Source organism: Cebidichthys violaceus, unplaced genomic scaffold (genome assembly GCF_023349555.1).
Source record: "Cebidichthys violaceus isolate CVI_PGR_0920_01 unplaced genomic scaffold, fCebVio1.0.p SCAF_7, whole genome shotgun sequence".
In the NCBI taxonomy this organism is placed as follows: domain Eukaryota; kingdom Metazoa; phylum Chordata; class Actinopteri; order Perciformes; family Stichaeidae; genus Cebidichthys; species Cebidichthys violaceus.
In genome coordinates this window covers 5,081,358-5,101,620 of record NW_027176927.1, presented here as the reverse complement: position 1 = coordinate 5,101,620, position 20,263 = coordinate 5,081,358, and the positions used below count along the sequence as shown (strand labels likewise).

Below are 20,263 nucleotides of genomic sequence, written 5' to 3'. Positions count from 1 at the left end.
GAATACAGCTACTACCTCAAAAAAAAACGTGCCTTTGTGGTCCTTTTTTCTGTGATTTATATCTGCCTTTGCGGCTCTAACGTCGTATTGTCGTGGCCACAGTCATCCTGTAGGTGGCGGTGCTGTGTAAAAACGTGCTGGCAACGTGTGACGTCAGAATTTCATCGCTTTGGCGCGATATCCAAATAAAGTTTGAAAAGCTGCGGATTCTAACAGCTCGTGAGCGGCGGAGAGAGCAGACCGCACGTTAGTCTTCAGAGGATCGTCATCGTGGAGAAAGGGACTGCAGCCGTCTCAGGTAAGCATTATCTTTGCTAATTTAGTAAAAAACAACAGTTGTTGTGCTAAGTGTAGCTGCACTCGTTTCAGTTAAAAGTAAAGTAACAGCCAACAAGTGAAGCTACGCCATTAGCAGCTAGCTAGCATGCTAACTTTGCTAGCAGTAACGCTAGTTGTTTGTCTGGCTTGCTTGATTCACAACAAACCAGTAATGTTTGCATAATAGAAAGACTATTTAACTTTTTCTAAATCAGTCATATCGAATAATATTTAGCTGGCAGGTTATAATTAAGTCGTGAACTTTAGCTTTATGTTCAGAAGTGACTGAAATATTGAGTTGTTGATGTGATCAAAATACTAACGTTACTTAGCGTTAGCTATGTAGTAAACGCTACAGGTCAACGGTACATTGTAACTGCAATGCTAAAAACGTAGCTAATTAAAGCTGCAAGCAATCCAATCTAATGTTTCTTTGTTTGTTCTTGACTCAGGGATGTCGTGGGACTTTTTCGTGCCCGTGTGCGTGGGCGACCTGGTGAAGAGTGGGGGCATCAACCAGTACGTCGTTCAGGATGTGGTGTCCCCAAAACAGCTGCCGACCCATCTCAGTAGTAAGTAGCTGGTTCACGTTGTGGAGATGTTCTCAATGGGGCTGGTGTGTTTGTGACCGGTTTCTGTCTCTCTTCCACACAGAATTTAAGGCTGCATTGAGAAGCCAGGGGCCCATGTGTATATTGGAACACTTTGACACAGGCTACAGCGTGCTACAGTAAGCATTGATAATATACAGCTTGCTATGGTTATTGTTATTAAGAACTGCATGGGTACAAAACTGCTGTTTTCTATTTTAAGGCAATGCAGCTCAGTGGAGCTGGGTGTGAAAGAGGATACGCTGGAGTTACTAGTACAAGGTTGGAGCTTTTTTTCACGTTTCTACGTGTAAATAAACAATACAACTGTGGTATGAAGTGATAACATTTTGTCTGTTTTCTTCCCTTCCCCTCTCAGTGGTTAGTGGCTTGGCTGCTTCCCTGCCAGCGCTTCTCCTGTCCACCTCCGTCTCAGCTGCAGAGCGCAAAGAGAATCTTAATGCAGTTAAAATGAGTGTCTACCTGCTCTGCAAACTCACAGAGACCTTTGAGAGTGACTCCTATAGACAGAGTATTGTCACGGCACCTGGAAAGGTATGGTTATAATAGATGTAGCTAAGAAACACTTTGTCAATGTCTATGGCTGGGAATTTTTGCTATGTTAAACAATTTTAAATGCCCGCATGATGATATCATGGCAAGTTTGATGATCCGATCGGACCAAGAGATTGTTGCTTCTAGCCTGCTGTTAGATGGGTAATCTTGGTGGTGTGGTGGAGTTTTATTGCGCTACTGTAAGGGCCCAACCACAGTTAACTTGTCATCTTCGATAACCTCTGCCCCCCAAGAGCAATGGGACGGGTCAGGTAGGAGATGTCAGACAATGTGCGGATGTTTGTTTGTCTCTGTGTGTTTGTGTTGCTGTATGAATGTATATGTACCAGCTGGCAAGAGGCTATAATCTATAATTGGTTTGGCAATAATGAACTACATTCTTTGGTAACCTGAGGGCATATACTGAATGTTAATTTCAATGGTCGATTTTATAGTTTGTGTAGCTTTTGAGTTGAGTATCTATTGGGCTCGATCAGGTTTTGTCTGTCTTACACAGGGTGGTAAAAAGGGCAAAGGTGGCGGAGAAGGACTGCTACAATGGGACAGCGAGAGGGAGAAGGTTCTGCAGGTCCTCGTCCAGCTCCTCCAGCTGGATATCCGTTCCCTCTGGAGCCTCTCTCTGGTAGAGGAAGAGTTCATCAGGTACCCAGCTGATTAGGGAGCTCTGGGCAAGAGTACAGTGTCAGACTTGGCTGTCTTTATACAGTTAGTTGGTGTCATTTACTACTTTCTTCTTAGAATCTTTACCTGGCACTGATAACATTGGAGCGTATATGAAAATGACCGTTTCATTGATACTGTCGCACCAAACCTAAAAAGGTTAGATGGTCGTGTTCAGTTGCTTCATTTAATGTCAACGTGAACAAACTTTTGAATTCTTTGTTTTGTCCCTTTCTTCTCTTAGTTGTGTGACCTGCTGTTGCTATAAACTACTTGAGAACCCAACTATTAGCCATGTCAAGAGCAAACCCACCAGAGATTGTATAATCCACCTACTGGGAGTGCTAATCAAGAAGTACAACCACCTTCTGGGTTAGTCTCACACTCGAATGCTGAAATTGTCATCGACAGTTATAACTGAGGGAGCATGTCAACCCTTTGACTTTCATAATTATCATGTATAACAAAACGTTACAAGACCTATTGCTACTCGGCATACATTTAGATTTTAGTGAATACCCTGTCTTAACTCTTACAGGTGCGAGTGTAAAGGTGATCCAGTTGCTGCAACACTTTGAGCAGTTGTCGTCCGTGTTTGCACAGGCCGTGTCTGTGTGGAGCACAGAATATGGAGTCAGGTCCATCATAGGAGAAGTTATACGGTCAGTAAGCATAATTTGTGTTCGTATTGAGTTCACAACAAATAGTCCTCTTTGTAAATCTGTTATTGTTAATCTGATTGAATATTTTGCTGCAAATAATCATGTTTGTAAGTTCATCCCCCCCCCCCCTCGTTCCTTCAGGGAGATTGGTCAGAGGTCTAGTGAGGAGCTGGCTAGAGAGGCGTCGGGGGTCAAAGCGTTTTCTTCCTTCATTGCAGAACTCGGCGCCCTGGTGCCTGAATTAATGATCCCCAACATTAGTGTGCTCATCACACACCTGGAAGGAGAGGTACTGACTACTTGAACATGCTCATCCTGCTAACATTGAATCATTAATTTAGTTGAGTATTAACAGGAGTGTGCTGTAACATTTATCTGACATGAAAGTGTATATAATAAGGAGAAATGTTTAATAATAATGTTGGGACATACCATTCCCTACAAAACCTGCTCTTTGTTCCCTTCAAGACTTTCTGTGTAAAGGTTTATGTAGTTTGCCACTCTGAGGATGACTGAGCTGTAACTTAATGTAATCATTCTTTGTTGTGATTAGCTTGTACAGTAATGTTTGTTCGATGTCAACAGTAATGTGCTACAATGGCTTCACAGGGTGACAGACCACGTGTAGCAATATTTTCACACATGACAGCATCCAATTACACTTAAGATAGTCGCCATGTTTGCGTTCACTGTGAAGTCTCGAAGTCTCTCGAAAGGAAAGAAAATTATGAATTTCTGACATTTTATTTGGTCGATAAGTTCTGTTGCTCAGGTGCAATATTTGCTGTTATAATGGCACAATTCATCACCCCTCATTGAGGACTTGATGAGTGTTGCCATACTGACCCAAGAAACCAGAAGAAAAAGCACAAACTCTGCGATTATTCAGAGTCCCTTCCACACATAGCTTGTGTTTATTTTTCCTCCTGTTCAGTTGACATGTTGCCCAGTGATGAGACCAAGGCGAATACGAGCTTACTGAAGGAGAGCTGGGTTCTTCTTACTCTTTATTGGCAGGTAATCTTGGCAGTGCAGAGGAGCATTCCTGCTCTGCTGTAAGGGCCTGCCTACAGTGACGTGGCTCAACCCAAATTATTCCTCTAAAGTCACCGCAGAGTAATTGCTGGGATGAAGCTGACAGTGTGTGTGTGTGTGTGTGTGTGTGTGTGTGTGTGTGTGTGTGTGTGTGTGTGTGTGTGTGTGTGTGTGTAAGAGACAAGGAGTTCACCCAGCTCTCTTTACTGTTCAGTTAGCAATGAGTTGCTTCTTTGGTAATCTGAGGGCAGAGTTCAGAAACTCAACTGGACACAAAGTAATGTCTTTATACTCGAGTCAATTTAATTCACTCGAGTATTTTTAATACATACGATGCATAAATCCTCATTAAAGAGTCATTGATTGTTGTAGATGTTATTGACACAAGAACAGGATTAGAAGCAGACTTATTCCCTGTTTCCTACTGTTTTCCAGAGCCACACAATGCGCGTCGCTGTGTGTGAGGTGCTGGGAGAGATCCTTGTGCGGGTTCTGTGTGGTGACAGGCTTGACGAGTCCGGTAAAGCCGACCGCGACCGCTTCTTTGACACACTGCAGGAACATCTGCACGACACGCATTCCCATGTCAGGGCACGTGTGTTGCAGGTCTACGCACGCATAGTCAACAGCAAAGTATGTTTCATTCACTTATTGAGTATCTGTAAATGCATCTTGTTAAATGCTCCACTTGGTAATAGTTACAATCTTTGTGTGTTTAGGCATTGCCCCTGTGTAAGTACAGTGAGGTGATGGAGCTGGCTGTGGGGCGACTGATGGATAAATCTATAAATGCGGTGAAGAGCGCTATCCAGCTGTTGGCAGCATTCATCGCACACAACCCCTATAGCTGCAAGGTCACTAAAAGCAACACGATTAATGATAACCCAGAAAAGCAATTATTTTTCAGATTTCACAATCTCACTGAAATATGTTCTTGTCTCTTCTTCAGCTTAGCAGTGCAGATCTGAAGAAACCGCTGGAGAAAGAGACGACTAAACTGAGAGAGATGAAAGAGAAACTGGAGGGGAAAGCACCCGGTACGGATGAACCCAAAGAAGTTTATGTTCATTTATGTGCAGTGACATGCCGCCCAGTGATGAGACCAAGGCGAATACGAGCTTACTGAGTGAGAGCTGGGTTCTTCTTGCCTCTATTGGCAGGTAATCTTGGCAGTGCAGAGGAGCATTCCTGCTCTGCTGTAAGGGCCTGCCTACAGTGACTTGGCTCAGTCCAAATTAGTCCTTTTTAAAGTTACAGAGGAGTAATCATGGGTATGAAGCCGACAGTATGTGTACATGTGTGAGCGGCAAGGAGCTCACCCAGCTCTCGTCAATGTTCAGTCAGCTGTGAGTTGCTTCTTTGGTAATCTGAGGGTCAAGTTCAGAAACTCATTTGTGCAAAACCCTAATTTGATCTAGTAAAAGTTTACTTCTTTTTTTTTTTCCCATTTAACTTTGGCAATTGGACTTTGGCTCTGGAGTTATTGAAATGTTTGGAGTCGGAAACAATCCTAAGCAGCCACCTTTCAATTACAATTCTACAAATGGTATAATACTTATAGTGCAGCCTAATTATCTGCAACTGTGCAGAAATACTGGGTTTGACCAGAATGACAAGACAAGAAAAATTGTGCAGCATTTAGATTTGAATGTCGACGTTATTAATAAAGCTACCAACTATTCTAGCCCTTAACGATCAGATGCTGGCACTCAAGAGCCCTACATGAATCTCAATTTTTATCCAAAGAACAATTCTCTTGCCATTCTGTCCTCCTGCTGCTAATTGATTTAATTTGTAACCTTTTTCTGTCAGTTGTTCCTCATTTTCTTTGTAGCTCTAACCTGAGTCATCCTTATTGAATTTGAATCTTCCTCTCCCTCCTGGCAGTGGCGGTGATTAAAGCATCAGAGCTGTGGGCCGCCATGGAGCCTGAGCTGCTCGTCACTGTCAGAGCAGAGCTGGAGCCAACAAGTGAAGCAGAGCAGCAGGAGGAGGAGGATGTGGAGGAAGACAAGGAGGCAGAGGACGACCGAGCGACTGCAGTGAAGGTTGCTCAGTTCCTTCGTGTCAACAAATACAGGTGATGCTAATCACCAGTGTTGGCCTCGGTAAAAGTTGACCAAGAGTCACTACCTCAAGGATTTCTTTCTCCCACACTGTCAACTCCAACAATATGTGACATTTCTTTTGTCTTCCCTCTCTTCAGGAATGCTGTGCGTCTTTGTATAAGAGCCCACGGCTGCTTCCCTGAATCTGAAATGTTTGCTTCTCTGTCCACTCTCACCCCTGAGACTTTAATGGACACACTGGCTCTGATATTCAAAGGTAAAGCCTGCACTCAGTTCACCTGATGCGTTTCTATCATAAGAGCTCTCTGATGTGAGTCCTAATGGAAGCATGATTGAACACATTTAATATTCAGTTCTTTGCATTTCCTCTTGATTGGAGGAAATTCATTTCACATTATCTCTTAGTGTCGAATCATTAAACTGACTTGTCTAAAATATTTGTCTTTTTTAAATGTGAGTAGAGGATATATTTTAGAGCATAAAACACTGCCAGATAAACGCATGAAAGAAATTGGTACTCTCAGTTGATGAATATAAAATGTCATGTGTGAGCTGCCTTATGACATTTTAGCCTTTGTTTGAAGACTCTTTATCTTCTAGCAGTTCAGACAGGGAGCGCAAAAAACACAATTACAAAGGCAATTGAATAAGTATTGAGTTAAACAGGAATTGCCTAAATGTTAGCTGTCTGTCAGCCTTAATCATCATGTACAGGGTTTTCTCTAAAAGTCTAAATTCACCCCAGCCGATCACATCATGGGAGAAAAGTCCAGACAAGTTGTTACTTTATGACTAGTATATATTTTTTATACATTGTATGTACTCTGGCCCAGAATCAGAATTTGATGTCTTATTCCTTAATATGCTGTTAATGTAAATGTAACACTTCTGTAGCTGCCTTATACGGCTATGTGGCTAAGTGGAGACCAGGGCCGTCTTTCAATCAGAGGGTAAGTGGTTCGATCCTCGGCTCCTGCTCCACTAGTCTCATGTCAATGCGTCCTTGAGCAAGACACTTAACCCCAAAATTGCTCCCGTAGCTGTGCCTACGGTGTGTAGATAGATACTGAATTGTAAGTCGCTTTGGATAAAAGCATCTGCTAAATGACTGTAATGTAATGTTATACACACTAAAAGCATCACAGTAGATTTAACCTAATTACTGCAGCTGCAGGAAGTGTTGAGTAAGCAATGTAAAAATGTTTTATTTGTATTTCTGTGTGGTTGCTTTTTACTTTACATTATACAACACCTGGTGTTTTCCTCAGGCTCTGACGAAGACGCCTCTGAGCTCAGCCAGAACTTGCCACCAATCCCCCAGAAAGAGGCCGAGAAGGAGGAAGAGGATGGGGAGCTGAAGAAACAAGAGATGTTGGTGCAGTACCTGAAAGACACGGAAACCTTCGCCTTACAAGTGGAGAGAGCGATCTCTGTCATTAACGCCATGCTCTACTGGAAAACCACGTCAGGTAGAGACAGTATTCATCAGAGTGCAAACCTACTCAAACGTGTGCATTTCAATATCATTTATCAAAGACATATTTTCACGTTTGACAATTGCAGTTTTTGGTTTCAGTGGTCCAGGAGGCTGTGCAGTTCTGTGTGACTGTGTGCGAGTTCAGCGTTGCCAACTCTGTCAGTGGGGTGAGGAAGATGTTGCCTCTGGTCTGGTCAACTGACGCTGCCATTAAAGATGCTGTCGTTCAAGCCTACAGGCGCCTGTACCTAAACCCTCAGGGAGACACCATCCGGTGTGTAAAACTACCTCACACATGCATGATGATATGAAAGGGCCTAACATTGACTATTTATTGTGATTTCAGCTGATACTACATTTATTTTGATATAAATTTGTAGGGCTGTCAAAAGATCCATTCATAATGTTGAATGCTGTACAGCTTTTACTTTTTTTTGCATGTCTGTTCATTCTGTTTAAACCTGGTATTTCTGCGCAGTTGCAGATAAAAATGAGGCTACACAAATATTATTAGTATAATACCATCTGTAGAATTAGATTCTAGTGGTGGCTACATAAGATTGTTTATGTCTGTTGTGATCCAAACCTTTCCAAAAACAACATTTTCACTGCAGTCAAAAAACGATTTGCTCCTCCGCTTACTGCACACAAAGGGAGACGTATTAACGGGGCGATGTGGCAGCAATCTAATCGCTCCATTTATTTTTATATATATATATATATATATTTTTGTTATTTTTTGTTCTCTTCTTGAAGTAGCTCTCTCCTCTTCCATTAGGCTGAAAGCACACACTCTTGTCGACAGTCTCTCTGAACTGATGGTGGATGCATCTCTGGGAACAATCCAGTGTCTTGAGGAAATAGTGAGTAACACTTTTATTACACCGGTATGGATCATTTCTGAGTGCAACGGTCAATTATAGAACACAACTATGTAGAATATTCAATGAACCAGCCATAAAATGTTCAGTGTACGTTTTATTTACTTTGTGTTTTCTGTATTTTGTATTAAACATGTGAAGGATCGTGACATGTTTCTGTTGGTTTCTTCAGGTGCAGGAGTTTTTTGGCAGTGGAAGCCATCTCCAGTCTACTGTGGTGCAGGTCTTGTGGGAAAGGTTTACTGGCAAACGAGAAACTTCTGGCTTACAAAGGCGAGCTGCAGTGTTACTGCTGGGTATGGCTGCACGGTAAGACGGGGACCACTTTTAGTACGCTCCTAAGAAACAAATGTTTTAATGCCGTGATGAGAGAAAGGGGTCCTAGAAGTTTACAAAATGAGGTTTTAACTTGAAATGCCACTCAGCTTTAAAGGTGCAGGCCAAAGTAACTCAGCCCCACCTACTGCGACTGTTCAGTGACATAAGCAGTAATTGTATAATCGGTCACAGTGCATGCATTTTTCTGTTTAATCCAAGGAAATGTAAAATCCAGTCACCCGTAGTGTACTCCTGAATCATTCAGCCTGGTATTTGGATTACTATCTCGGTAACTGATCAATCCCATTACAGCTCTTCTTTATTCATTTTTGCATCTGACCTCATTATGTACTGCAGGAGAGTAGGTGTGCATGTCAATCAAAACAGATATGTCAAGTTGTAGAAAAAGGTAATGTTACGGTATTTCTGCCACACAGGGTTCCACAATGAAATGCAGTTTTATCCTAGTCCATTACTGCTACATATGCAACATAAACAACGTTGTTCCTGTGACTTTAGTGGTTGTATTTGCTGTACATACTTAAGACTTGTTTACTATGGATGAGGTGTTGACTGGTGAGAACAGCTCTATCTGGAGCTTCGTGAGGTGTACAAGTCGTGATGTTTCTGCAACACTGAGCAGTCCTTTCTCATGACTACATGTGACTCACTGGAAACTATAATGATATTCCAATTATAATTCATTCTGAACGCTGTGGGTGTGAAAATAGATTACTTTTTAAAGCGACATTGTTACTCTATTGAACCTGTGTACAAACTCAGCAGAACTGAGCAAAAAGTAAACTTGGTTTCAATTGCTCATATGTTCGTTTAATCTGAATTTAATGTTGAGAAAGTTACATTCACATGGCTTCTCAGAAATATTTACTGAAGACCTAAACCTTATTTTGTTTGTTTTTTTGTTGCAAATTAAAGTAAGGCAAGTTTATTTGTATAGCACATTTCAACAAGGCAATTCAAAGTGCTTTTGATAAAACATTGCAGACCTTCAATGAAAGAGATAACAGGCATGAGACAAGTTCATGGCAAAAGCTAACCTTTAAAGCACACGTAAACTGGCTTTTTTTTTTGTCCGTTTGTATCTGGATCTTAAAAAGCTCAAGTTAAATGTTTACACTCTGAACCTTATGCTGTTTGTTAGAATGGACAGGAATCAGTTTCATTGTTGTAGCTTTGTGTTACTGTTCAGTTGTCTAAACAGTTAAAAAAAAATGTAAATGTAAAATCTGCAATATTCCTCTCTGTAGAGGCGCTTCCTTTTACATGTTGGTCCTGCTTCAGCTACTCGACATTCACCAAATCCTCTCTAGTCAGAATACAAGCTCAGCCTCGGCTCCTCTTCATTGTAATCTAAGTCACGACCATATAACTAGGCTCCTTGCCAGTGCATTTCACTGAATATATTTATTTATTTATTTATTTATTTATTTATTTTAATGTTCCCCCTCAATCTACCTCAAAGACTGCCACAGCTGCAGGGAAGAGCGAGTTAAGAGACTATCTGCAGTCCGCCCACACTGTTGCTTCTCTTCATTCAGCCGGCAGCATTCGTAACCTATTAAATCTTATGTGCTTCTCCTAACCCATCCTCCTACACGCATTATCTGGGCAGCAGCCTAGCACTGGCAAGGCCAGCACACAGTGGCTGGGGTGATGTAGGGCAGAGATGTTATTACCTCACTTTGCATAATCATATGATCATTGGGAAATATAAAATCTATCCTTAATGCCTCTCTGTAAAAGTGTCTTTTTTTTTTTTCTTTTTTTTTTTTTGTATTTATGCGAATCCAACAGGGCAGAGAGGGAGGTGGTCCTCAGTAATCTGGACACTCTTTGTTCTGTGGCTCTGGGAGAAAAAGTGACTGAAGACTTTCTTCTGGCCAGAGACTCAGTTCTAACCATCTGCAGCATCACAGACCATGTCAGGGTAAGGAGACAGGAGTCATGATCTGCCTCTAAGCAGTCCTAGTGACCAGAGGGCCACGTTGACTTGAGGGTGTTAATGTGACTGACGGGTGATATTCTGTTGATTCTATGTCTGTAAATTACCTTTTGGCAAATACAGGAATATATATTTATTCATGCACATCCCATATAAATCATGAATTATGTCCTTATTTTGTCAATTCACAAAGCTTTTTCAGTTTGTGGCAAAGAGAAGGGTTACCGTTTAAATACTTTTTAATGTATTTTTTTTTAAATTTTATTTTAAAGCAAAAAAGCTTTTTGATTCATTTTTATATACATAACAGCGGTGTCTGTACTTCCCAAACAACAAGGAAGTGAAGCTATTGTCAACCAAACACAAGGGTTAAATAAAAATCTTTTCCTGTGAGTTGTGAATGATGAACCTCTTTATGTCCTATTACCCTCATGATCACACTCAATATCAACTGCTGGCAATATTCAGCGTATTTGTTGGCAAAACAACACAATGACGGATATCAAACCCTCGTCATTTCCAACTACAGTTATTTCACATTTGCATTTTGGTGTGTATGAACTGTTACTTTTGCATAGTTTTAGCTATGGGGCAGGGAAAACTGCCTTGTCTTGTGGTAGACATTTTGCCCGTGGACATGTGAAGGGCTTTAACACAATGTTAACATCTGCTGCATCATCTCCACCAGCAATCAAAAGGTGCTCCGTTCAGACTGCCACAGGACCATCAGCTCTTCACCTGCCTCACACAGGCCATCGCTGAAGGTAAATGCAGACAAATGTGCCCTTTGTTGAGGGATTTGTTCGTCTTAGCCTTCACCACTTCACGCTGGTCTCTCCCTCTGACCTGACTGCTCCAGGTGTGGTGATGGAAGACCCTTACTGGCAGAGCTTCATGGAACAGGCCGTCCGTCTCCTCTACTTCCTGGCTGAGTCCCCTGACCAGCTGTGCTCTCGGCTGCTCCAGCGCAGCGCTCGCCTCTTACTAGATCAGATTGCAGAAGGTGGCGATGTCAATAAGGACGCTGGCCAAATGCAAGATGGATCTCAAGAGTCCAATGAGCAAGGTGAACAAGGTGAGTCTCTTTGGTCCACATTGACTCGGTGTAACCTGTCCAGCATGCTCTTAATCACGCGTGTCTCTCTCTCCTGCAGTGAACTGCGTGTGTCTGGCCCAGCTGTTGGCTCTGTGTGGCTGCGTGGCGTTTTGGCAGGTGTCTCACCTCGAGCGCAGTGTCAGCGCTGAGCTGCGGAGGAGGAGAGGAGAGACGGAGGAGAGGGAGGAGAAGGAGAAGCGTCCATCCAGCAAAGCTAAGGTAATTAGGCTGTATGACACTTGTAATATACAGTACACTTACACACAGGAGTATACAAAAACAATTGTAATATGTTGCCTTGGGCTCTGGAGAATTTTATGGCATTTTTTATAAAAGTACTTTGCAAATACTTAATTACATCGAAGCTAAAACAACCCCCTCAGTCTGATTGTCAAAACAATTTTCACCACTGAGTCTCCGCAGGATCGCTTGACTAGATTCATTTTTGTGACACAGTGATGGCTCATAATTGTTCATCTCATCAGGGAACACGAAATTAAATGTCTTTTTAATTAGCTTGAGACGTTTTTCATTTTTGTTATTTTCTTAATTTCTTTCCTCAATGTTTCTCAGAATAACTAGAGAGCCTAACAGACAGAGCCTCTGTCACGGTCACATGGTTTACTCCGCCAGGACGAGGTGTTTTTAGTGATTATCTATGCAAAATGGGCATGAGTGACAATAGATGTTTTGATACCTTTTTTTTTTCTCCTGTAAAAACATGTCCCTATTGGACTCTACTGTAACCAAATTTCAAGCCTAAAGAAAATATCACTTAACTATTGTTGTCTTAGTGTCACAATTAAGCTGCAATGAGACTGAAATTTGAATGACTGCACCATCAGCAGAGTGTGCTTCAAGTCAGCCCCTTCTCTCAACATATTCCTACAAGTCATCATGGGAGCTGTCTGTTTTGTGAAGCTCTCTTCTGTTTTTCCAACAGCAAGCAGCCAATGAGAGCACTATGGAGGAGGAGCTGGGGTTGATGGGTGCCTCTGCTGAAGATACGGAGGCTGAACTCATCAGAAAGATCTGTGAGACTGAATTACTCGCTGGTAAGAAAGACCTCAGCTGGAGATGCACACATGGCAATGTTCTCTCTAAGAACTATAATTGACAGCATATGGAGTTATGGAATTGAAATTCAATTGTATATTCATAATAAAACAGTTAGTTGTTCCAAATATTTTCATGGTTGTAAACATAGATTTTTGATAATTCAATGTTTCCATATATTAACCATCTTGTCTGTCTAGAGGAGAACCTGCTGTGTGCGTTCCTTCCCCTGCTGGTGAGAGTCTGCAGCTCCCCAGGACGCTACTCCCACCCACAGCTCACCACTGCTGCCTGTCTGGCGCTCTCTCAGTACATGATGATAAGGTAAAAACATATTGCCGATTCATTGCTCTGTACGAGGCGGTACACTTCACATGAACATTATAACCTTCATGAAAGTAGGGTTTATTGTAGAACTGTTGTATTATACTTCTGAAGTCCTTTTGCTTTTGTACAAAAAAGTTGAACATGTCAACTTTGGGAAATGTATCACTGTTGTAGACCAAACAATAAATCACTTAATTGATAAACTAAGAGTGATGAAAATATTAGTAGGTTGCAACCCTAAATGTATGACTTTTCTTCAGAAAATGTATCCTCTAAACAAACGGACCTGAATTATTGAACTAGCTGTGATTTCTTTCTCTTCTATAAGCCCATCGGTGTGTGAAGAAAACATCCGTCTCATGTTTACTGTGCTTGAGCGCTCGGCTCTCCCTGTGGTCAGGGCCAATGGCATGATAGCCCTGGGAGATCTCACCGTCCGTTTTCCAAACATTTTGGAGCCCTGGACTCAGAATCTATATGCCAGGTAATGTAATGAGTTCAATTAAAGGATGGGGGGTCTATTACTTTCATTCATTCATGTTTTAGGCTATCATTATGTAGCTTCTTATGTTGGAATCCAAACATTCAAATTTTGATCAAAGTACATAATGTTTTTTAGCGTCAAAATGCTTAGCCAATGGTCAATGGAGTCTAGTGGCTTTGAAGAGTGATATTACAGAAAAAGCTGTCTGATTCAAGGAAAAGTGGTAAAAATATTATAAATATAGCGAATACTTGAACTGATATTGATGTTTTTTATTAGGTGTGCCTTTTCTTGGATAGCTAAAATACATTTTTCTCTGTTGCTCCCGTACAGCTGCTTTATTTTGCCGTCGGATTTCCCTTTACAGCGGCGAACTGAAGCCGTTCTATCGCACTTTACTCAGCCACAGACTCCATTGATTAAAAACAGTAATTTTTATCTTGCATGTGTATTCATACAACCCCACTTCAAGAAATTCCAAATTTAGCACAGCTAACGTTGACTCAACTAGTGCTAGTATTCACATTATTAATAACTTTATTTAAAAAAAAAAAGTTTAATCCCTTATTAGTCCTGCAGTGGGGAATTTTTTTGTTCTCTGCATTTGACCCATCCCATAATGATTTATTGATTAGCTTACTTTGGTAACCTATGTCCCTGAGTGGGTGTTTTCATTTGAAAATCTTGAAAAGATCGCAGATGGAGTTGACAATGAGTTTAGTGATATAAAATGAATTTGTCACAGGAGCAGCTCATGCTCATCATGTCCACCACACTAATCAACTCGTTTCCAATTAGATGGACATCATCACAACATCCCTAGGTTTGCTTGTTGTTTTTGTTCACCCAGCATTATAAGGCTAGGCTACGCCTGAATGCTCAGCTGAGTGGGTGTACTGTAACTGGCGTTTGATCTCAGCCAACATCCCCCTCAGCTTGAACACTTCAGCCGTCTTCATCCGGATCCCTCCACCACGTCTCGGTGTGTTGTTCTTCCTCTCAGCCACTGAAGTGCTGCTGCTGTCACCGCGCTCCACTGAGCCACATGATGGGAAAAGTTTACTCTTCCCATCACGACTTTTTTTTTAATGGGAGAAACAAACTTTGAGATGATCTGTGTTCACAAACACCAATGATATGTTTTGTATCTTAAACCCACCCCCACACGTGAACTGGGGCGGAGCCTCTGACCGCCTCAGACAGGGTACTTTTAGACAACGAACGACTTAATTACTAGTGTGTTGCAGATTGTTACTAGAACCAATGACGAGTGTGTTGTAATTATACAGAGCGGTTGGGTGAGCAGAAGGGAATAATTTTGGCTGAACTCAAAGGTTCTGCAAGGGTTTTAGCCTGTAGGTACGCTTTCATTTTACAAACGCTTACTGCTCTCTATCTTGTTTCCTTATAGCTAACTTAAAAGCTGCAGTTTCTCGGTTTGACGAAGTGCAGTTTTAATTATAATGGTTGATAGTGCTCACACCGACTTGTTTTGGATGTGTAAAACACTGTTCATTTATAATGCCTCATTGCCCTCCTTGTGTTTTTTACCTGATAAGCATTACATAGCGTTCCCTAATTGTCTCCCACACACGGCACCTCCACTGTTTTCTGAGCTACTGCCCTGGAGCCTCCTGATAAGCGTATTAAGAATTAATTACCCCGCTTCGTTGCAGTTGCAAGCTCCTTCCATTGGCTTGTGGAATTTCCATGTTCAAGTGTCTGATCCTCTGCCAGGAGTCCTGCTCTCTGTCATAAACGAGAAATGGTTAATGAGTTTCTTTGTTCTGTGGTTTTGGGTGAGAGTGAATCTAAATTGGTCTCAGAAAGCTATCAGATTGCCCTGCGACAGCATGTTCAATCCCATTGTATTCAGCCGAGGCTGTGACAGTTGCCTGGTGCCCGTAACGTTCTGCCTAATAACCCAGTCTTTAAAGTGTAATGGACTGGGAAACAACAAATACACAGGTGGCAAGATGTATTCATTTACTTTTTGTCTCCACCCACAGCTCTATATAATGTTGGTCCAGACTGACATATCTCAACTATTGAATGGTTTTCCATTAGATATTCATGGTGCCCAGAGGCTGAAACACACTGACTTTGATGATCCCCTGAATTTCCCTTCCCTGCCACAAAATATCACATAACCAGTTAAATATCTCAACATCCACTGGATGGATTGGCAAATGTTGTACAGACATTCATGTTTCCCAGAGGATGTATCCTAATGACTGTTGATATATGATATACGTCTTTGATGATGCCTTAAAGCCCCTGACAACTTGGATTAGAATCTTTTTGTATTTCTCTGAGTTTGACAAAAACACAGTGATACTATCGGTCATAGTAAGAAGCTGATTGAGAAAATAGATCTCGCACCATTATCAGGACCGAAGATGTAGAAAATGAATCGTCCAGTGACTTCACGTCCTCGTCTCCTCTAGGCTCAGTGACGAGGTTCCTTCAGTGAGGCAGACGGCTGTGACAGTTCTGACTCAGTTGGTGCTTAAGGATGTGCTCAAAGTCAAAGGCCAAGTCAGCGAAGTGGCTGTGCTGCTAATTGACCCAGAAGCTCACATCACCAGCCTGGCCCTGAACTTCTTCAACGAGCTGGCCTCCAAGGTACGCGCACGCGCACACACACACGCATCCATAACTTTTAATGGTGCCTGAATAATTGGGAAGGTTTTTAACTCTTGGTGTTACCCATCAGGACAATGCCATCTACAACCTCCTCCCAGATATCATCAGTCGTCTGTCTGACCCTGAGAGAGGCATGACCTCTGAGGACTTCAACACCATCATGAAGTGAGTTTCATGGCTTTTCAGTATCCGTCTAGTCCCCTTTGCTGAGGATTTGACCGTTCTGAGCAGGACTCAACTGGCCCTGGAAAGAAATCGTGACATGTCTAAGAAGCTTTGGAGGGGAAAGTTGACAGCTTTGCTATTTTGGGCTGTTTTTGTTTAGATGCTGTATTGTGTGTCTGTGTGTTTTCAGACAGCTGTTCTCCTACATCACCAAGGAAAGGCAGACCGAGTCTCTAGTAGAGAAACTGTGTCAGCGCTTTAGGACTGCCAAGTGAGTAAATCTCCACACCTCTCACCTGCTTTTTTTATTCATTTGTTTTTTCTTTTGTTTCCCTTATTTCTAATTCTGCCTTGAAGTACTTCATATGTGCAAAATGCAGGGGTCGCTGCGTGAGTAATTAGTGTTTTTCAATGTGGGAAGAGAGATCAACCATTAAAGCAAGAGAGATTCAGAGATGACAGAGGGTCATTGCCCCACTTCTGATTCCTCTTTCTCTCATTGGGCATGGACCTACTGCCTCGTACAGTTGTGCCCACCAACACCCTTTATATTCCTGACTAGTGGCATGGAAATAGGTTCAATCAAATAGTTCTTAATTTTCAGTCTTCAGCCCTGCCACAAAATACTTTGTTTGCAAGGTTTTTAACACACTGTTTTTTTTTTTTAATTATACATCAGTTCAGCATTTTAATTAATCATTTACTTATCAAGCACACTCATGATTTTATGTTGGATTTTGTTTTATTCCTTTTGTGCAAAAGCAGAAATCCCTTTGATTCGCCTTGTTGTTAAAAGGTGCTGTACCAATAAACGTATCTTGCCTTCAGAGCAGTTCACCTCCACTCTGACATTGTATTCTCTCATTCTTCTCGTATAGTTTAGGATTGTATACGGACCATTAGTCGGGCCAGTGGACCATTAGTCGGGCCAGTCTTCAGTCTGCCTCTGACTCATGCTTCACCCATACTCTAAGGAAGGACATTTTATATTACACAATGGCAAAATCAATTTCGATGCAAGAGGTTCCCAGAAAATAAGATTTGGTCCAAATGTCAGGGCAAAGACATATTCATGAATAATGAGGTTTTATGTTGAGGACCTGGAATTTCTATGCATTTCACATAGTTTGTAATCAGGTTTTGTCTCTAATTCCTCTGACTCTTGTTCTGCTTCCCTCTCAGGACGGAGCGTCAGTGGTGTGACTTGGCCATGTCTCTGTCTCTGCTGTCCATGTGTGAGCGTGGTTTTAAGAGGCTGCAGGAATGCTGGGAGTGTTACAGCGACAAGTTAACGGAGCCTGGAGTCTACCAGCCTCTGCTCTCCATCACCGCCAAGCTCCGCCGTGGGGCCAAAGTCCAGTTCAAGGTGCTGCATACGTCTCTAATTCCAAGTAGATTCTTTTTTTTATTATTATTTATTTATTTTGATGCAATCTTTGTTGACTGATGGCCACTTTGTGTCCCCAGGCCCAGGTAGATGAGTTTGAGAAGCGTCTGACAGCGGTTCACACGCGGGGGCTGGAGAATGTGGAGAGTCCTGAGATGGACGAGGAGAACCCAAAAGAAGGAGGATCCTCTGAGAAGACAGTCACGCGTACACCTCTGCCCACCAGAGGCCGAGCGAGGACGAAGAGAGGTCAGTGGTCATAGACTTTAATTCAAGGTTCCTGTGCAGATAGAAAACATTTCTGACAAAAAAAACCCCAACCTTTTCTGATTTTGTTGCAGGTCAAGCAAAGCCATCAGTTTCTGGCCACGGCGATGACAGTTTTGTGACGCCTCAGAAATCTCGCAAGTCCAAGAAACCCGTGATCACTTTCAGCAGTGATGAGGAGGAGGATGAAGAGGGTGAGTGCAGCCACTTCATAAATCCATACATGGAATCATTCAAAGTGAAAATAGCTTTTACGGATTTTTCTGCCTATTCAATTCTTTTTATTTTTATTTTTTTTACACTTGATCAGTTTTTTTTTTTGTAATTGAACACAATTTCCCCTAATGTGTCCCTTAGACAACATATCTGGTATGTAATACAAAAATGTACCACCTTGCAAAATTACATTTAGGGTTGCAACTAAATATTTTTATTTAATAAAATGATTTTACTTTGTCTGATCACCTGTCCAAACCAGAAGATATTCAGTTACAATCACACAGAACAGAGAGAAGCAACATACTCTAATTTAGAAAATTAAATAAAAAAATAAATGATTGTTTATCTAAATAGCCTCAAAACTACTCTTTTCTCTACTAATCGACTAGTCGTTTCTGCTGTTGGTATTGTGCGTAGAATGGCCTTCAGTTTTTTGGCAGAAGTCGGTGATAGACTTTAGATCAGGGGTCTTCAACGTTTTTCAGGCCAAGGACCCCCAAACTGATAGAGAGATGGAGCAGGGACCCCCTACTATATATATTGTATCAAATTATGTTTTATATTAAACTGGGCCTAGTGCCATGTATAAACATACCTTGTTATTGTGCATTCAATACTAAGCTATTCAAATAATACACAGATTCATATATTCATGTTTTTATTTTAAAGGTACAGTAAGTAGGGTGGCCGTGCCACTGCCATTTAGAAACATGCCTTGTATGATAATCATGCATACAAGCTATTCAAATTGACTTTTTTTATTTTAAACGTAAATGTGGAAACGAAAATGAATGATGGCCTATTAATGCCACTGCTATGCATAAACATACCTGTTATCTTGCATACAATACTGAAATAAACTAAAATAATGGACAGATTCATGTTTGGAGGAGAGAAGAAGAAGAAAAAATGTCTAATCAACCAAACATTTCACGGACCCCCTGTTGAAGACCTCTGCTTTAGATCAATACAACAAAGTTCAAAGTGTTTGGCGCACTGAGCTGAACCACACTAGTGTTCTGTCTAAGAGGATTTAGGACGGCTGCTCTTAAGAGGGAGCTGTGCATTGCAGCAGCACTAATCCAAGATCTGGGGATTTCTTTAATGGCTTTGATAGAAAACAACTTTAAAAGATTAAATCAATCTACAAATCACATTAAAACTGAGATAAGGTGGCGAGTACATGGCTTTTTGAATTGTATTTATACAGGGGTAAGATTTTCTTTGCGTATTTTCCTAATTACGTCTTTAGGATTCATTGAAATACCGTCTGTTAAAATGCTCAAACTATTCCTGAGCAAAGTTGTTTTTCATGACTGCTTTTGCTTTATCTATTTCTAATCATGTGTTTCTTCATCAGATGCAGTAATGGCGGAGAGTGAGACCCCTAAAGTGACGACACCCATCGCCCGCACATCTCGACGAGCTCGCCTCAGAAACTGATCTGTCTTATCTGTTTTTTTGTCTTATTTCTGTGTCTCTTCCTTTTAATCTTTTATCTGAAATGATGTTTTGCATTTTAACAGTTTTTATTGCATTTTTTTTCTCTTTTAAAAAAAAAAACTTTTCAAATCTTTTTGTACATTTTATTTTAAGATATTGGTACTTGGCACCAATCTAAAGTAGTGTGATGATGTATCTTATCACATAATCAAGACTTATTTTAAATAAATGGTTCTTGTTTTGATAAGAACTCAAACGGCTGTCTGTCTCATTTTGAGCTGCGTCACTCAGCGGCCTCTAAGCGCTGAACAAACCTCCAGAGGCTGACACAATGAAACGTGTGAAGGGTTTGGGTGTCCGCTGGGTTATGTCAAGTAAATTTACACCATCATTACAAGCGGCATTGAATGTCTGCTTGTATCATGTGTTTGGACAGTGGTGTTTAATGGGTTGTCACAGCTTGCCCGGACAGTATTACTACCCCACATGCTTCTCTACTTCATTTTCCTCGAATTTCTTTCCCTTTCTTACAGCATGATCCTTCATATCAGATTTCAGTCTTTATTAGACGAGAAACAATTTAGCTCTCCTCACCAATGAGTGTAGCTGCATGTTTATTTACAA

General features: G+C 41.4%; 1 protein-coding gene and 3 non-coding genes across 4 annotated transcripts; all 4 read left to right on the top strand.

The window, feature by feature from the left end:
- The first annotated feature begins 199 nt into the window (after window positions 1-199).
- ncapd2 (non-SMC condensin I complex, subunit D2) lies at window positions 200-19,895 on the top strand. The gene is made up of 32 exons (XM_068736122.1): window positions 200-298; window positions 771-890; window positions 973-1,048; window positions 1,132-1,190; window positions 1,288-1,463; window positions 1,981-2,126; window positions 2,389-2,516; window positions 2,683-2,806; window positions 2,948-3,095; window positions 4,277-4,474; window positions 4,561-4,695; window positions 4,791-4,878; window positions 5,729-5,921; window positions 6,048-6,166; window positions 7,179-7,379; window positions 7,487-7,661; window positions 8,166-8,250; window positions 8,441-8,577; window positions 10,402-10,534; window positions 11,238-11,313; window positions 11,409-11,624; window positions 11,704-11,864; window positions 12,589-12,700; window positions 12,902-13,025; window positions 13,357-13,512; window positions 15,960-16,137; window positions 16,229-16,323; window positions 16,514-16,594; window positions 17,506-17,689; window positions 17,791-17,959; window positions 18,052-18,171; window positions 19,557-19,895. The coding sequence occupies exons 2-32, from the start codon at window positions 773-775 to the stop codon at window positions 19,637-19,639; spliced, it is 4,194 nt and encodes a 1,397-aa protein (XP_068592223.1). The 5' UTR covers window positions 200-298; window positions 771-772; the 3' UTR covers window positions 19,640-19,895.
- Window positions 1,548-1,881, top strand: LOC137891770 (small nucleolar RNA U85). Its single transcript, XR_011105370.1, has one exon. It is a non-coding gene; the product is annotated as a small nucleolar RNA U85 (small nucleolar RNA).
- Window positions 3,751-4,091, top strand: LOC137891771 (small nucleolar RNA U85). Its single transcript, XR_011105371.1, has one exon. It is a non-coding gene; the product is annotated as a small nucleolar RNA U85 (small nucleolar RNA).
- LOC137891776 (small nucleolar RNA U85) lies at window positions 4,930-5,217 on the top strand. The gene has a single exon (XR_011105375.1). It is a non-coding gene; the product is annotated as a small nucleolar RNA U85 (small nucleolar RNA).
- Window positions 19,896-20,263: the final 368 nt, after the last annotated feature.